We start from the raw sequence: 15447 nt of genomic DNA on the forward strand, positions 1-15447 counted from the left end.
TTTTATTTAGTTTTTAAAAGAATATGGGTATTATAGGAATATAAAAAAAGATGTGGCCTTTTTGACACACTTTGATAGTTTAATAACTATTTTAGTACATTTTGAACATTATGAGACTATTGCAAATAACCGTTAGTTTCAAAGGTTTTTTTTTTTTTTTTCCTCAATTACGCAGCAAGTTTAAGGCCTCATATTGTCAGTTGGGCTGCATTTCTGAGCTCTGATTTTTTCAACCGGGATGCATTTTCAAGGTCCAAAATTTCAATTGATCTCGAGCCGAATATGTCTGGTGTATTTAAAGGATTTTGATGGGTCCAAGAATAAAACTGGAAATTTTGGACTAATGAACATGATAGACCAAAACAAGCCGAGCACAAACTGAATAAATGGATTAGAAAGACAATGAGCCCAAAAGAGTCTATTCCTTTACTTTACGATTCCTTGGGAGGTGGAAGACAGCCTCCTCCTCGGGTCGTACAAACCAGACATGCGGTACAGGTTGAGTTCTTACATGCTTGTAACAAAAAGTGCACCACATTGAGAGGAGTTACAACTCACACTCTTTTTATAAGGTGCCCCTATGTACACTAAAAAGAAAAACGACGCACCCAAAGCCCTCATCACAAACACCCAACAGCCCTCAAAACCTACACGAAGTGCTACGACACCATAGTCTTGCCCTTCCTTCTCCGAGGAGACGCGCTAGCAAGGCTATAGTTAATGGAGCTTTCTAAATTCAACAGCTTCCTCTTCTCCTTAGTCTTAGGCTGCGCAACCTATATTTCCTGAATAAAATCCTATTTCACGTCAACCAACAACGCCGAAATCGGATCCTCCTCTTCATTGAAATCCAACACCCAATCAAGGGGATTGGGGGACAAATCCCCATCCCAATCATCGTCTTCTTGAACTTACCCTAACCTAAATGCATCATCCAAAACTGAGAGCGGCCCCCCACAACTCCGACATCCTTAATAATTGGAGACGACGAGGACTTTTCGAACTTGTGTTAAGAAACCATCGCCATAGAATTCCCCTCGTTGGATTTGAATTCTTAGAAGCAGGCTTCTTTAGAGCTGCAATGGGTGCAACCTCCAATGAAATCTGAGCAATAAACCCCGCAACAGGTTTAGATTGGCATTGTACTCGCGGAGGATTAAAAGATTCCACCACCTCAAGAAAAGAATCTTTCACCCGAACTCCTCTTTCTTTCTTTGCTCTTTGGTAGTAACTCAATGTCTGCTTGAATTTCGGAATACTACTCCCTGGAGACAAGCATAATCTCTCTCCCAAGGCTAGCAACCCTTCAGAGATTATAATAGAATTCTCCGGCACAAAGACCGATCCAGATAAAAGCGTAGAAGAGGGATGGACTGAGACAAGAGGGTCAGAAAAAGTCACATGGTCAGACCCCTTAGCCTCCAAAGACTCCAAACCATGACTAGAATCACGATCTGGGTCCAAAGCCGGTGCTGGAACCATGCTCCAAATCTGATCCAGGTTCCAAATCGGGCTCCAGAGAGGTGATTCGGCTGTAGAGGAAAGGACAAAACGAAAACACGTGAAGCGAGAGAAGGGAGCGTTTTTCTTTTGTCATCTTGCACTGGTAAAAAAAAAAAAAAAAAAAAAAAACACAACTCACAATTGAAATGGAGAGTTGCTTCATCATCAAGATTACTAAGATTACTATGAAAATTCACTTCTTCTGGGCTACATCCCCCCATCAATGGTGAAAACTGACAAAAATAAAACCATTTTACTACCAAAAGGTATTAAAAAAATTTCTGGAAAACATTGCCAGATATTCGTCGGTATTTTGTAATCTGAAACATGACTATTGGTCGTGCACCCTACCTGAAACTCCAACTCATTGGTTTTCATCAGGGAAGTACTGCATATCTCGGCAACTTCTGGCAGCCAGCAGCTGAGCTTCTTTCGGTGCAAGCTACTGCTGTGTCTTTAAACGCTTAGAATCTGCTTGCCTCATCCAATCAATGCATTCCTCCACAGTGCCCAAGGGATTGGCAAGCTGCCATGCAAGCAGTTTTTGTTGCTGCCATGTAATAAATGAATTAGAGTTTCTCGCAATTATAATAACAAACAAACAAAAGAGAGAGAAAACCAAACTCACTCATCCCAGAATTAAAAAGAAAAATAAAAGAAAAAGAAAGAAAACTGACTTACCCACTCCCTGATAAGTGGTCCTCCAGTTTTAAGCTGCAAGACACTCATAATATCCTTCCCATTGACCAATGGTTTTACATCCCACACTTTCTCAAGACCTGCATTTCAATAAATAAATAAATAGAGAGTATAAAAGGATTGCCAATTATTGACCAGCATGCGTGTTGGTTGGAAAATTCATGTTTCACAAGGATCACTTAAATAGTCCAATGGTACATATCAATTTCTAGCCCCCTTCTGGATTTTGTAACCAATGAAGATATTTGAACAAAAGCATACTAATGTATGGTCTTCACATGATCAGCGAATTAAAATACAGCGACTGGCGTTTGGAAATCAGGAACTCCACAAAAAGTTACTGTCAACCAATAGCAGGTTTTCCGGTATGACAAATTGAAGGCAATACTGGAAGACTTAAAGAACACAGGAGTTTAATTCTATGGCTCTGAAAGCAAAAGGTTTCACCAAGTGCAACAATCAGTCATGGCGTCTAAGGCCAAGGTATTAAACCCACACAAGTCACTTGTCACTAATAAAAGATGGAAATTCAGCATCTTTAGCAAGCAATCCTTCAAAAGGCTTCAATAAGTTTTAAATGGAGAACTTGACAGAATAGTGAAAAGACACACTGCCCATACCTAGCTTAATGACGGCACTTTCAACTGTCTTAAATAGGTCTTTTCGCTTCTCCAATTGAAAATGCTGATTTAAAAAATCTTGAGTACAATCAACATCAGTGGGATATAACAATGTAGACAACAACAACGCCACTCGCCAAAAATCTTTAATTTCTCGTAGAAGAAACCCTGAGCAGGCAAGAATGGAAGTTTAGTCATAACTCATAAACAACTTATGCAACTAAACACAATAACACTGTTAGATGATATTTAAACACCTAAAACAATTGTAAGAATTATTAAAAAACCAATAAAGGAGTACTCCTATTTAAACAAGTTATAAAGAGGTCCATGATGCAGAGCTAGAAAAAGAAAATAATTAAGGGTGGGATGTTATAGATGGAAAGAAGTGCAAAAGCACCTCCTTGGACATACTTTGGCTCAAAAGCTAATCCTATTGTTGAAGAATTAAACTTTTTCCATGAAAAAAAAATCAGAACGATTTCATTTCTTATCTTTAAAAGCATACCATGACACATACTCAACCGTAGAACATACAGAACTTCTCTTGCCAAGGACAGTAGAAAATTCAACTAGCCTTCTTGGTAAACAAAGGACTAGATTAATTCAGTGATTTGGTAACGCTACAAGACAGCTTAACACTGACAGACTTTGACTCATAAACTTTCACACTTCAAATTCTTCAGAAAATCTGTTGATTTATTAATTGCTTTTGTTATCTTGGAAAGTTGGAGTGATCAATTGGGTAATAGGCATGCTTTGCGTATGTGGAGGCTAGTCCCATTATGTGTGATGTGGTGTTTATGGCAAGAACGGAATGTACACAGCTTTGAGGATAATGAGAGCGGCATGATTGAGTTGAGGAAGTTGGCATTACATACTTTGTTCTCTTGGAGCGGGACTTGGTCGAACTCGCATGAGTCCACCTTTACTAATTTCTTAGAGCTCTGTAAATCTTTTTCTAATCAATAGGCCTTCCCTATATACCTCTTGTATACATAGGTTGTGCCCCTATGCGCGTTTTGATAATATACTTATTACTTATCAAAAAAAAAAATTAATTGCTTTTGTCCCCATTAACTCTTCCCAGCAAGAGAGAGTTCGGCACCGACAAGGGAAAGTGCCACATTGCTCAAAGAATTCTGGCTTTTTATACTGAAAATCTGAAGCAGAGTTCCATGTGCCAAAAACTCAACCTTGAGTTTTGAAGTTATAAAGTATCAGGATTCCAAATTTCTGAAATTGCATCTTTAGCTTGGGATAACTTCAACTTGAAATCTATTTCTCATCATGGTTGGAAACAGCAATTATATTAGTCAAATATCCAATCCTGCAATAGGACCACTGAATTTGTCAGGAATGACATACCCAATTCTAGGAGCGCTAGTGTAATATGACCCTGTTCTGATGTGCAAGATGAACTATTAGACTAACCTTTCCCCTCAACATGTACTTGTTTCACTGTTAACTTGAAGTCTCATAATCTCCTTGTTTTGCATAATTTCAACCTTAACAAAGGACATAGCGCTTATAGATTCTTCAGCAAACATATTGCTCTACTTGGCTTTAATGTGAACATTATGTAGGACCCTTCGGACAAATCCAACCAGCTTTGAAGAACTGGTAGAGGTGATTTCGAACAATTCCTTGAACAGTCTTAGAGAAGTTATTTAAGTAGCTTGACATATTGGGCACTACATTAGGCTGATGATTTCTCAAATTATTGACTTCCTTGATTATAAGCACACACTTGGCCTCTCCTTTGATCCCATGTTTAATAAGCTTTTTCAAGCAATTGAAGATAATTTGTCTCATCAGCAATTTGACTGTTGAGCTTCTGAGGAAGATGTTTTATCTTTAAAGGTTGCCCTCCAAGCTTCAATGCACTCAGTTTTGGGCTTTCGATTTGCAGTTTAGGCATTTTGATTATTGTATAGGTTAGTCTGCTTGTTGCTTTGGCTTTGAAACTTGCTTTTGAGGAACTTCTGGTTTCTGTTTAGGTTGCTCAACTTGTTTGAACAAATAGTGGTTATTGTTAGGCACTTTTCTGCTCATTTTTGGTGTTCTGCCTTTCCCAGATCTTGTTCTGGCCTTTTAGCTTGCTGTCTTAGAGCACTAGCAGCAAATGCTCTATATGCTATTCCCTTCCTTATGTTTAGGAAAAATTTCAAAAAAATCACAAAAACCTACTCACATCAGATTCCCTACATTTAACCAACCCTTAAGGGCTGGTATAGTGTTTCCCAATATATAGGGAACTAAAAGTGGTTCCCTATACATTATTTTAATATAAACATTTTTCTTTGCTCTCCTCTTTCATCTTTTTGTCTTTAATTGGGGGTTGTGTTGGGATTTTGTTAAAAAAATGAGAGTAGGTAGGGAACTTGTATTTTGTAAAGAAATAATATTTTAATGGTAAAGGGAAAGGTAAGAAAAGCTATTGTGAAATATATTCTGATACAGAAGCAAAAAGTAGTTGTGTTCCCTAAACTTAGGAAAAAACAAGTTTTGTTCCCTAAACTCGTGTTGCTGCTAGTGCTCTTAGAAGAACAGTTCTTTGTTTAGGCGTTATGAATTTCAGCCTCCTTCACTTGATTGTCAAATCTTAGAACCTTAATGAATTTTTCCAACATGATAGCCGTTTCAATGGCATCTTGGAGGTCATCCACTTGCGAAACAGTAATCATTTCACTTTCACCATTCCACACTTGACAGTTAGGCTCTTCAAACTTTCTAGCTTAATCAATCATAGATAGAGTACCTTGTCAAAACCCAATCATCTCATAATAAAGCCTATCTTGAAGAACCTTATGATTGAGAATCATCAACTCTTTCTGATAAATCATTCAAGGTGTGTAGGATCTCCTTCGATGAGAAAACATCATGGAGGAGAACCAGGAGGCTGATAGCAAACTTATGCAGACCAAGAAATAGAAAATAATTTTGGTCGTTTATAAGGGTCAGATATTATAGATGAAATGACGTGTGGCTCAAGTCTAATCCTATTGTCGAAGGAAACACAACTTCCCTTCAACAACTTTTTTTTTCTTTCTTTTATATGAAAAACAAAGATCAGAAACTTAAAATTTCATTTCTCATCTCTAAAAGCATACAATGACAAATATTTAGTCTTGGACATCCAATAAGTCTAGAACCAAATTCAACTTGACAACTAGAAAAACCAAGAGTTGAGCAATTTAATGATGAATCTTTCTAGGTACTTGTAGACTTTGACTCAAAAACTTTCAGAAGTAACATTATTCAAAAACATCTTCAGATTTATTAGTTTGTTTTTCTTCCTATCAGCTGATGCAGATCAGAAACACTTAAAATAATTTTGGTTGTTTAACAGCATGGGCTGTTATAGATGGAATGAAGTGTGGGAAGAGTCTACCTCCTTGGACAGACTTTGGCTCAAAAGCTATTGTTGAAGGAGAGTATTACTGGGTTTTTTTTTTTTTTTTCCCTTGAAAAACAAAGATATGAAACTGAATTTTCATTTCTCATCTCTAAAAACATAGACTAACACATTTATATCGTAGAACACCAAGACTTCTCCTGAAACGAAAGAGTAAAGATTCGAATTGGCTTATAGGAAACCTATGCAGCTAATTAAATGACTCCTCTTTGACTTGCTCTTTGGTAATGCTACGATACAGCTGCGCAATTGACTCAATGATTTTCAAAATTAGCACGATTCAGAAATATCTTTGCTTAGGGGTTGGAATGCAGATGTTGTTTGCCTTCAAGAAACCAAGATACGGAGTATGTCTAGAAACATTGTTCGCAGTTTATGGAGGCAAAATCATGTGGATTGGTGTTGTTTGGATTCGAGTGGAGCCTCAGGTGGAATTTTAATCATGTGGGATACTAGGGTGGTGGAGAAGATCGATGTCTGTATAGGGGAGTTTACCATGGCCATGTCTTTCAAGAATGTGGTAGATCTCTCGGTGTGGGCATTTGCAGGAGTGTATGGTCCAAATCTTGATAGGGATAGAAGGTTCCTTTGGGACGAGTTGGCTGGTGTTCTTAGTTGGTGGAACTTGCCATGGTGTATAGGGGGAGATTTCAATGTTACTCGATTCCCTAGTGAAAGATCAGGAGGAGCTAGTTTGGATTCTGCTATGATGAGCTTCTCTGATTTCATTTCTGAACAAGGGCTTATGGACTTGCCTCTTGCAGGGGGTGCTTGCACTTGGTCAGTTTCTCAAGATCCTCCGCTATGGTCTAGGATCGATCGGTTTCTTGTTTCTCCAGGATTGGAAGCCTGGTTTCCTGGGGTGAGGCAGAAGAGGCTTCCTCGTCTTTGCTCGGATCACTTTCCAATCATTCTTGAGTTGGGGGAGGTATCCCAGGGGAAAAGGCCGTTCAGGTTTGAGAATATGTGGCTTAAGGCGGATGGGTTTGTTGCCTTAGTGAAACAATGGTGGGATTCTTATGAGTTCCAAGGTACGCCGAGCTTTGTTTTCGCTTGCAAGCTCAAGGCCCTGAAGCTGAATCTGAAGACTTGGAATGAGGAAGTGTTTGGTAACATTGAGAGGAATAAGAGGTTGCTTCTTGAAGATCTTCGGGTGTTTGATGAGCACGAAGAAAGTAGGGCTTTGATCGAGGAGGAGTTAGCGAGGAAGGCCAAGGTTGTGAGAGAATTAGAGAAGTGTACTCTTATGGAGGAGATAAGTTGGAGACAGAAATCTAGGATGTGTAGGTTGAAGGAAGGGGACAAGTGCACCAAATTCTTTCATTCCATTGCCAACTCTAACAGAAGATTTAACTCGATAGAGACCTTGATGATTGGGGATAATCTTTCTTCGAATCAGGATGAGATTAGTGAGCATATTGTTGAATTCTATCAAAAGCTTTTTACTGAGCAACACAATTGGAGGGCCTTGGTCGATGGTATCTCTTTGGATTCCATTTCGGAGGAAGAGACTAGCTGGTTGGAGAGAGTTTTTGAAGAGGAAGAGGTTAAAAAGGTCGTGTTTAAGATGAATGGCAATAAGGCATCGGGCCCCGATGGGTTTTCTTTGGCTTTCTTCCAAGCTTGTTGGGATGTGGTGAGGGAGGACATTATGAGGGTGTTTAGTGCTTTCCATGCTGGAGGGATGTTTGTAAAGAGCCTCAACGCTTCTTTCATTTCGCTTATTCCAAAGATTCCTGGTGCCACCAATCTCAAAGATTTCCGCCCGATTAGCCTTGTGGGAGGTATGTATAAAATTATTGCCAAGGTTTTAGCAAACAGATTGAAGGTTGTGTTGGATAAGATCATTTCCAAGTCGCAAAATGCTTTCATCAAAGGTAGGCAGATTCTAGATCCCATCTTGATTGCTAATGAATGCCTTGGTAGTAGGCTGAGATCTGGGGAGCCAGGGGTCATTTGCAAAATAGATTTCGAAAAAGCTTATGATAATGTGAATTGGGGCTTCTTGATGTATGTGCTAAGGAGATGTGGTTTTGGAGGGGTATGGTGCTCTTGGATTCAACATTGCATTTCCTCGGTGCGGTTTTCGATTCTGGTAAATGGGTCTCCCAAAGGATTTTTTAGCAGCTCTGGGGGTTTGAGACAAGGGGATCCTCTCTCTCCTTTGCTGTTTGTGTTTGTGATGGAGATATTGAGTAGGATGATTTCGGCAGCGGTTCAGAGGGGGCTGTTAGAAGGCTTCAAAATCGGCAACACTACAATCTCTCACCTTTTATTTGCCGATGATACCTTGATTTTCTGCAATGCTAGGCCTGCCCAGTTATGTTACTTGCGGTGTTTGTTTCTGTGGTTTGAAGCTGCTTCAGGGTTGAAGGTTAATTTGGCTAAAACGATGCTTATTCCGGTGGGGACTATGGAGCACGTGGATTTGCTAGCCGGTATTTTAGGATGTGAGGCTGTTACTTTGCCAGTGAAGTATCTTGGTCTCCCGTTGGGAGGCTCTTATAAGTCCAAGCATATTTGGGATGGAGTTATCGAGAAGATTGAACACCGGTTAGCCAGCTGGAAAAGGTTGTATTTGTCGAAAGGGGGTAGGGTCACCCTTATCAAGAGCACTCTTGCTAATTTGCCCACTTATTACTTGTCTCTTTTCCATATTCCGATGAGTGTTGCTAGGCGCATTGAAAAGCTTCAACGCAATTTTCTTTGGGGAGGGATAGGAGAAGAGTTCAAATACCACTTGGTGAAGTGGTCGCAGATTTGCACTCCGATCAAGGAAGGAGGGTTGGGTATTAGGAACTTATTGGTCTTCAACCGCGCTCTTTTAGGGAAGTGGTTGTGGCGTTATAGGTCGGAAAGAGATGCTTGGTGGAGAGTTGTGGTAGATGCGAAGTATGGAAGTTTATGGGGTGGGTGGTGTTCTATTGAGCCTGGAGGGACGTGTGGGGTGGGGTTATGGAAGAATATTAGGAAAGGGTGGGAAACTTTCAAAGGCTTTACGAGATTCGAAGTGGGGGATGGGACTAGGATTAGCTTTTGGCATGATTGGTGGTATGGAGATTCAGCTCTCAAGATAGCCTTCCCGATCCTTTTTAGTATTGCATGTGCGAAGGATGCCTCAGTTGCGGATAACGTGGAGATGCTAGGTGGGTCCATTCAGTGGAATGTGAGTTTTTCCAGAGAGGCTCATGATTGGGAGGTGGAGGCCTTTGCCTCCTTTTTCCAGGTGTTACATTCTACTAGAGTAAGAAGAGGGTCGGAAGATAAATTATGGTGGAACTCCTCCAAAAGAGGTACTTTCAAGGTCAAATCTCTCTTTTTCTCCTTGGCATGTTCGGAAGGGAGGAGGTTTCCTTGGAAGAGCGTGTGGCGGACTCAGGCTCCCCCAAGGGCAGCGTTTTTTGTGTGGTCGGCAGCTTAGGGAAAAATTCTGACCTTAGATAATCTCAGAAAGCGTAATGTGATTGTGGTGAACAGATGTTGGATGTGCAAGAAGAGTGAGGAGACGGTGGATCATCTTCTTCTTCATTGTGAGGTGGCATCTGCTTTGTGGAGTGCCTTTTTTGGCCGTTTTGGGTTATCATGGGTGATTCCTAGTCGGGTTTTCGAGTTGCTAGCCTGTTGGTGGTCTGCAGGAAGGGGGGGGAGTGCTGCAGTCTGGAAGATGGTGCCTATTTGCTTTTTTTGGTGTATATGGAGAGAGAAATAATAGGTGTTTCAAAGATGTGGAGAGGTTTTTTGAGGACACTTTAGCCTATTGTTTCCATACTCTATCTCTGGACTGTAGCATATGTTTTTCCGGTTTCGATTAGCTATGATGATTTCCTTGTACGCTTTTCCCCTTCTAGTTAGGTGTTCCTAGTTGTATACTTCCAGTGTACTTTGGGGCGCCTCACGCTTTTAATAATATCAGTTACTTACCTATCAAAAAAAAAAAAAAATCTTTAAATTCACAATTGTTTTATTCCCATCAGTTCACTTATGGATCTAGAATGATTCAGTTTCTTAGCAGAAGCCACAACTTTGACTTCCATTATCGCAATGATTGAACACAAAACAGGAAAAAGAAAAATACTTCTTGTGCCCTATATTGTTGATCCTCTATTCTGTTTGGGATGTCCCTAAATATTATGCACTTAAAAGATAAAATTAAAAATTAAAAATTAAAAAAAAAAGGCACATTATTTTAATACATTTCCTAAAGTACCTTCTTTATTTGAAAAGTCAATAACCCATTTTCTTGTGCCTCCACAGCTTCACCCCTATATACGTACGCATACACGCGCGCGCACACAGTATCTAACACGTCCTCCCCATGTCAAGTCCAATACTTGAAAAATTATGTTGTGTCCACATCCGTGTCATGTCATAAATGTTTCCCATGTCAAACATCCATTCTCCATAGACCAAGAATAAGGACAAACAAACACAGTCCTCTATTTCAAATTATCTTCTTTTTTTTCACTTATCAATTTATACCAAGTCTAATTAACATGGATGGTACATAACGTATTGATCATGTTTACAAAAAATTGCAAGAAATCAAAGGATCTTGGACCTCTCGCACAAGTCAATCCGGAAGCAGATCAATTAGAAAAAATTTATAGTGAATCATTGATTCATTTGGAGTCTATATATATGTGTGTGTGTGTGTGTGTAAGAGAGAGAGAGAGAGAGGAGAGACACTTCTTAATACCAATTAGACATCGGTAGGATACACAAACCTCAAGAATGCGAAAGTCAATTTCAGATGATGAAAGGAGACTACTAGTTGTATCTATTATTGCTAACTCGCTAAAATACTGCAAAGTCTTTTGCTTCAATTCGAGGAAACTAAATACCAGTGAAACCTGGACTTGGGACATTCTTTTTTTGTTTACTGAATTAACTATGATCTGTGGATGCACGTCAATGAATGTCAGACACGTCAAATCCCGAAAAGCTAGACACAAGGTCACTGCTATATATTCAGGTTGCTGGGAATATATAACTAGTTATACAATGTACGAATGTACCAGAAGAACCACAGATAGCAAAACACTTGATAAAAGAAAAAGTATACATAAATCTTTTTAAAAGAGATGTTTAACACTCATTGTTATGCTCCTACTTTTGGTGAATGAAGGTGAATTCTTTTTTATGTCTCCAAACAAATGTTAAGACACAAATGAACATGGGTGTCATGTCTTCAAGGGTTGCATGCTCCCCTTATACAGATGTAACTGCAGATCATAGCTTAAGTGTTCATTTTGCTAATTTTAAAGCATATATGTTACGTCTTGCATTGCAAAACTCTGAGAATAAGGAAACCAATTATTAAGATTCCCATCAATTGCACCGTTAGAGAAGTACTACGCCATATTGAAGCTCAACTCTAAGAATATCAGTGGCACACCAAGGACCAATCCTCTTTAGTCCAAAAAGAAAAAGTGTCCAAGGTAAAGTATATGGTCATTAGTATTTCATTTTGATAGAATTAGCTTTAGTTCAAGCTGGTTGGGTTAAGGGGTTTCTCACACTTGCTATAAATGCTGAATGTGTGTTGTAGTCATATGCTATGAGCTTTGGTATGTGAGACACTTCAAATATTTGGGGGGCATTATGTGAGGCTTTTCTTTGCAATAGCTTCTGTTTTGCTATTTAGTATGAGTTGCACCATCCCCAAGCCCCTACAACCCTATCGTCCCCGTAGAACCTTTCTACATCTACCCACCACCTTTTCATTGCAAGACAGTCCATAAACTTTGAATTGCCTAACTGCAGTCCTGCATCATCATACCTTAAGAATGAGACATTAAGTAGATTTCATTTTCACTATGACCTTGACATTGACATTTTCACAACTCATTTGACAGCTTGGAGATGTCAAGACATCCCGTATCAGGGCTGTTAGCCACAGATCATACAAGATGAAGTTTTGTCTTTATGCATAAAACCCAAATGAGAACACAATTTCAAGTGCATTCTTAAGGAGGGATAGTGGAACTGACACAGGAAATTTCAAAAAGCGTCGACTGAAAACAGTCATTGCCAACAACTCATTCTGCAGGTAATCACAGTAAATATACCATGCAGCTAATAGAACCATACCTGTCAGTACCCGAAGTTTTGAAGTATGAGGGACATCATCCAATCCTCTTCCCCAGTCAACTTCAGTGAGTTGGATGTCCCCATTAGATGCAAGGAAAGGAATCAAAGACAAAAATTTGTCCAATGCACTGTGTACATTTATGACCTATAATAAAGAAAAATTTGTGACCAGACAGATCATATATCTGCAGATTAAGAAGTCCTGAAACAATTGACATTAGAACAAGTATTTTAATCAACATATCTGATTTTAGAAATTTAAAAGAGAGTAGATTTAAGCTCACTGTTTCAGCATCACTGGCTTTTCGCTTAAGAGACTCCCGAAAAATGTAGGAGATAATGGATATCTGTAGTTCACAAACAAGGTTTAGCTTTGAAGATAAGAAGAAAGTTTGGAAAATTATATCAAGATACGATCATGGTTATCAAGTACAACAGTTTATATATCAACCATAAAAGCATAGGCAACTAGTTGTCTAAAATTACAAATGTTAGATTTTGGCTCTTGAAAAGAAAAAAGTTACAAAAGGAATAAACTATGACTCTTTCTTCAGAGCTTTGTTCTCCTTAGACTTGAGAAAACCAATCGGTACATCTAACAATAGACGGGAACCAATCAAAGCATTTGCTTTAAAGTTTCAAGCTGAGAGAGAGAGAGTTGCTGCAGTGGCATCACAATAGATGACCAGCCTCTTCGGGGCCAGACAATATTCAGCTCCCTATACAGAAGACAATGTCATCATTTTGGCTACTTCACCCAAGAGAGGTAAAACTCTCCTTTTAGGCAGAAAAGATTTTTCTTACACTTCGAAAAATATTTGGTCATGTTCTCCTTAATAGCCTAGTCGCAGGCTCTAGCAAAGGATAGGGGGAAAAAGCACCAAAAGAATGAAAAGGTAGATGATTCTGTATAGTAAAAACAAAATAATTGCTAATACTAGCAGAACAATGCACTCTACTACATGTGCAATAATGCATAAGCGCCAATGCTATTATGATCATACCAGTCAACACGTAATATGGAAGCCACAAACAATAAGGAGATGGATGGTACCTCCTTAGCCTTGTTATCTTTATATATGGTCTTTCTAAATGGGAGAAACATTGCAGCATACAAGGAGAGCCTTCGTTGTTCATCCTAAGATAAGATTTCACATGTTACAGAAAATGATAATTCCAAGCCTATATAAGAAACTGAACATATCAGAATAGAGAATGGACATGTACAAAAATTGCTTCATAAATGCCAACAGAATGAGGGTAACGGAAGCAAATTGGGAAGATAAGTATAATGTTTATAAACTTGCCACTTACATTGAAAGTAGAGCCTCCAATTAATTGAACAAGGTTCCACGTAGCATCCAAGTAGGATATGCACAGCCTAAATAAGGTAAACAGAAAAAACTGAGCAAGAAACAGACTTACTTTTTCTTTTTCTTGGTAAGTATGACAGCCAAAAAGACAAGCTGAAAGAGCTGTTTCTGTGTGCTATGAAATTTGGTGTTTGATCACATGTGACGTTTAAAAAGCATATTTTATGAAACTTAAGTAGACATATAATTGTTCTATCCACTATGACGTTTATACAACAATTATAAAAAAAAAAAAAAGATCTTAAGGGTGGTCACTCTAGCATAAGTAAAGACAAGGGGAGGGCCTCTACTTGTTCATTATGAAGCCTAAGATTCTATCTGTGAATATGTACGATAGAGTGAAAAGATGCAGGGCACTCTAGCATAATTAAAGACAAGGGCAGGGGCTCTACTTGTTCATTATGAAGCCAAAGATTCTATCTTGGAATATGTGAGGATTGTATGATAAGAGTGAAAAGATGGAGGGTTAGGAATCTTCTTTATTTTTTTATTTTTTTTAGTAAACAAAATATCATTAAAAGGGCAAAAGGCGCAACTCAAGTGTACATGAAGTACATAGGAGAAACACCTAGCTAAAAAGAGAGAATAAGTCAAGAAAATCATGAAAACTAAGCAAATTAAAAATCTAAAGCAGCTGTTCGGTGGTAAAAAATTATTCTGAAAAAAGAATGGGGTTGTCTAGGGTCTGGTCAGTGGAGTCTAAGGAGTTTGCTGTGATAGTGAAGGGTGGAGACACGGTGTTGAAGCTACAAGAGCGTTGCAGGGGTAAGATGCATTCGATACGGCTGGAGTGGAATGAAGCGGTTTGGTTAGTGAATATCTTTGGTGAGCTGATGGCGGTGGAGGATTCAAGGGTCTTTAGGGATGAGTCTATTCGAAGTTTTCCACGTGCGTTAGTCCAGAAATGCTTCAATAGGCATGGGAGTTTTCTGGTTTTAAAGGAGTATGATGGCTCCAAGATAGGCGTGGAAGAGTTTTGGTGCTAGAAGGTAGGAATAGGAAGGGCTGGGACCGGCTTCAGTCAGAGCTTCGGATCCCTATTGATTTTATTCTGCCATTCGTTGGGGATGCAAGGAAGGCAGAGATAGGGAAACAGAGAATGAGCTTTTCAGAGGTCTTGCTTTCCACAACGAAATAGGTAAAGGAACCGTTTGGGTCTTACGCAGAACCGATTGCGAGGGTTCCCAAATGGTTGTTAGGAGGCAATGTTGGGATTAGCAAATCATCTGGGCCAAGCTATCTTGCTGACTGCCACGTTAAGGAAGTTAAAGCTGTTCTTAAGGTTCAGGAGGTTGCTCCAGCGAAGGGTCCGGTGATTAGGCCTGCGTTGAATAGTGGCGCCGGCTATGGGGTACTGCAGAAGAAGAGTTCAAGTTACGAGGAAAAAGTTTCTAATGAGTATGCTTCTAGAACGTCCTGTAATGGTTGCGTGTCTGCGGGGGAGAAGGAAAAGTTGAAGATTTCCCTGTTAAAGATACAGAAGGATATCAGGAACTGTCTCGAAGGATTAGATACGCGTTTGACTTGTAGATGTGGGACTGGTGCTATTGGGTCTGATAGTATTTTTGTTTTGGAGAGTTCCCAGGCGGCCCAATCCAAGGATTTGCCTCAAGCTCAGCCAATTGGCTAGCCTAAGAACCAACCCAAGGCCCAACCCAAGCTTACAGCAATCCAGATGAAGGACAATGCCTCTGTAGCGGGAGTTGGGCCCAATACGATGCTGAAATGTTACAGTAGGAAGGCA

The 15447-nt window shown here is 39.5% G+C and overlaps 2 protein-coding genes across 3 annotated transcripts in view; both read right to left on the reverse strand.

Moving 5' to 3' along the window:
- Positions 1-403: 403 nt before the first annotated feature.
- LOC148587594 (uncharacterized) lies at positions 404-1726 on the reverse strand. Its single transcript, XM_088513452.1, has 2 exons — positions 1643-1726; positions 404-1532 (listed from the first exon to the last, which is right to left on the reverse strand). The coding sequence occupies exons 1-2, from the start codon at positions 1722-1724 to the stop codon at positions 931-933; spliced, it is 684 nt and encodes a 227-aa protein (XP_088369578.1). The 5' UTR covers positions 1725-1726; the 3' UTR covers positions 404-930.
- The window catches only part of LOC132183444 (Polynucleotide adenylyltransferase family protein), a 42568-nt gene continuing 28782 nt past the window's right edge, over positions 1662-15447 (reverse strand). For both annotated transcript variants that reach the window (XM_059596884.2, XM_059596883.2), the window contains exons 10-16: positions 13645-13711; positions 13385-13468; positions 12615-12677; positions 12331-12475; positions 2823-2990; positions 2185-2282; positions 1662-2053 (exon numbers count right to left, since the gene is read on the reverse strand). In XM_059596884.2, the coding sequence (XP_059452867.2) occupies positions 1946-2053; positions 2185-2282; positions 2823-2990; positions 12331-12475; positions 12615-12677; positions 13385-13468; positions 13645-13711 (733 nt within the window). In that variant the 3' untranslated portion in view covers positions 1662-1945. The remainder of the gene's footprint in view (positions 2054-2184; positions 2283-2822; positions 2991-12330; positions 12476-12614; positions 12678-13384; positions 13469-13644; positions 13712-15447) is intronic.

Source organism: Corylus avellana, chromosome 2, assembly GCF_965113065.1.
Source record: "Corylus avellana chromosome 2, dhCorAvel1.hap1.2, whole genome shotgun sequence".
NCBI lineage: Eukaryota > Viridiplantae > Streptophyta > Magnoliopsida > Fagales > Betulaceae > Corylus > Corylus avellana.

Bases quoted from the DNA above. Each gene is read 5' to 3' on its own strand.
- LOC148587594 (XM_088513452.1), bottom strand. From the start codon at position 1,724: ATGGGGGGATGTAGCCCAGAAGAAGTGAATTTTCATAGTAATCTTAGT. The intron at 1,533-1,642 runs GTGAGTTGTGTT...TTTCCTCTACAG, and splicing joins AGCAACTCTCCATTTCAATT to CCGAATCACCTCTCTGGAGC.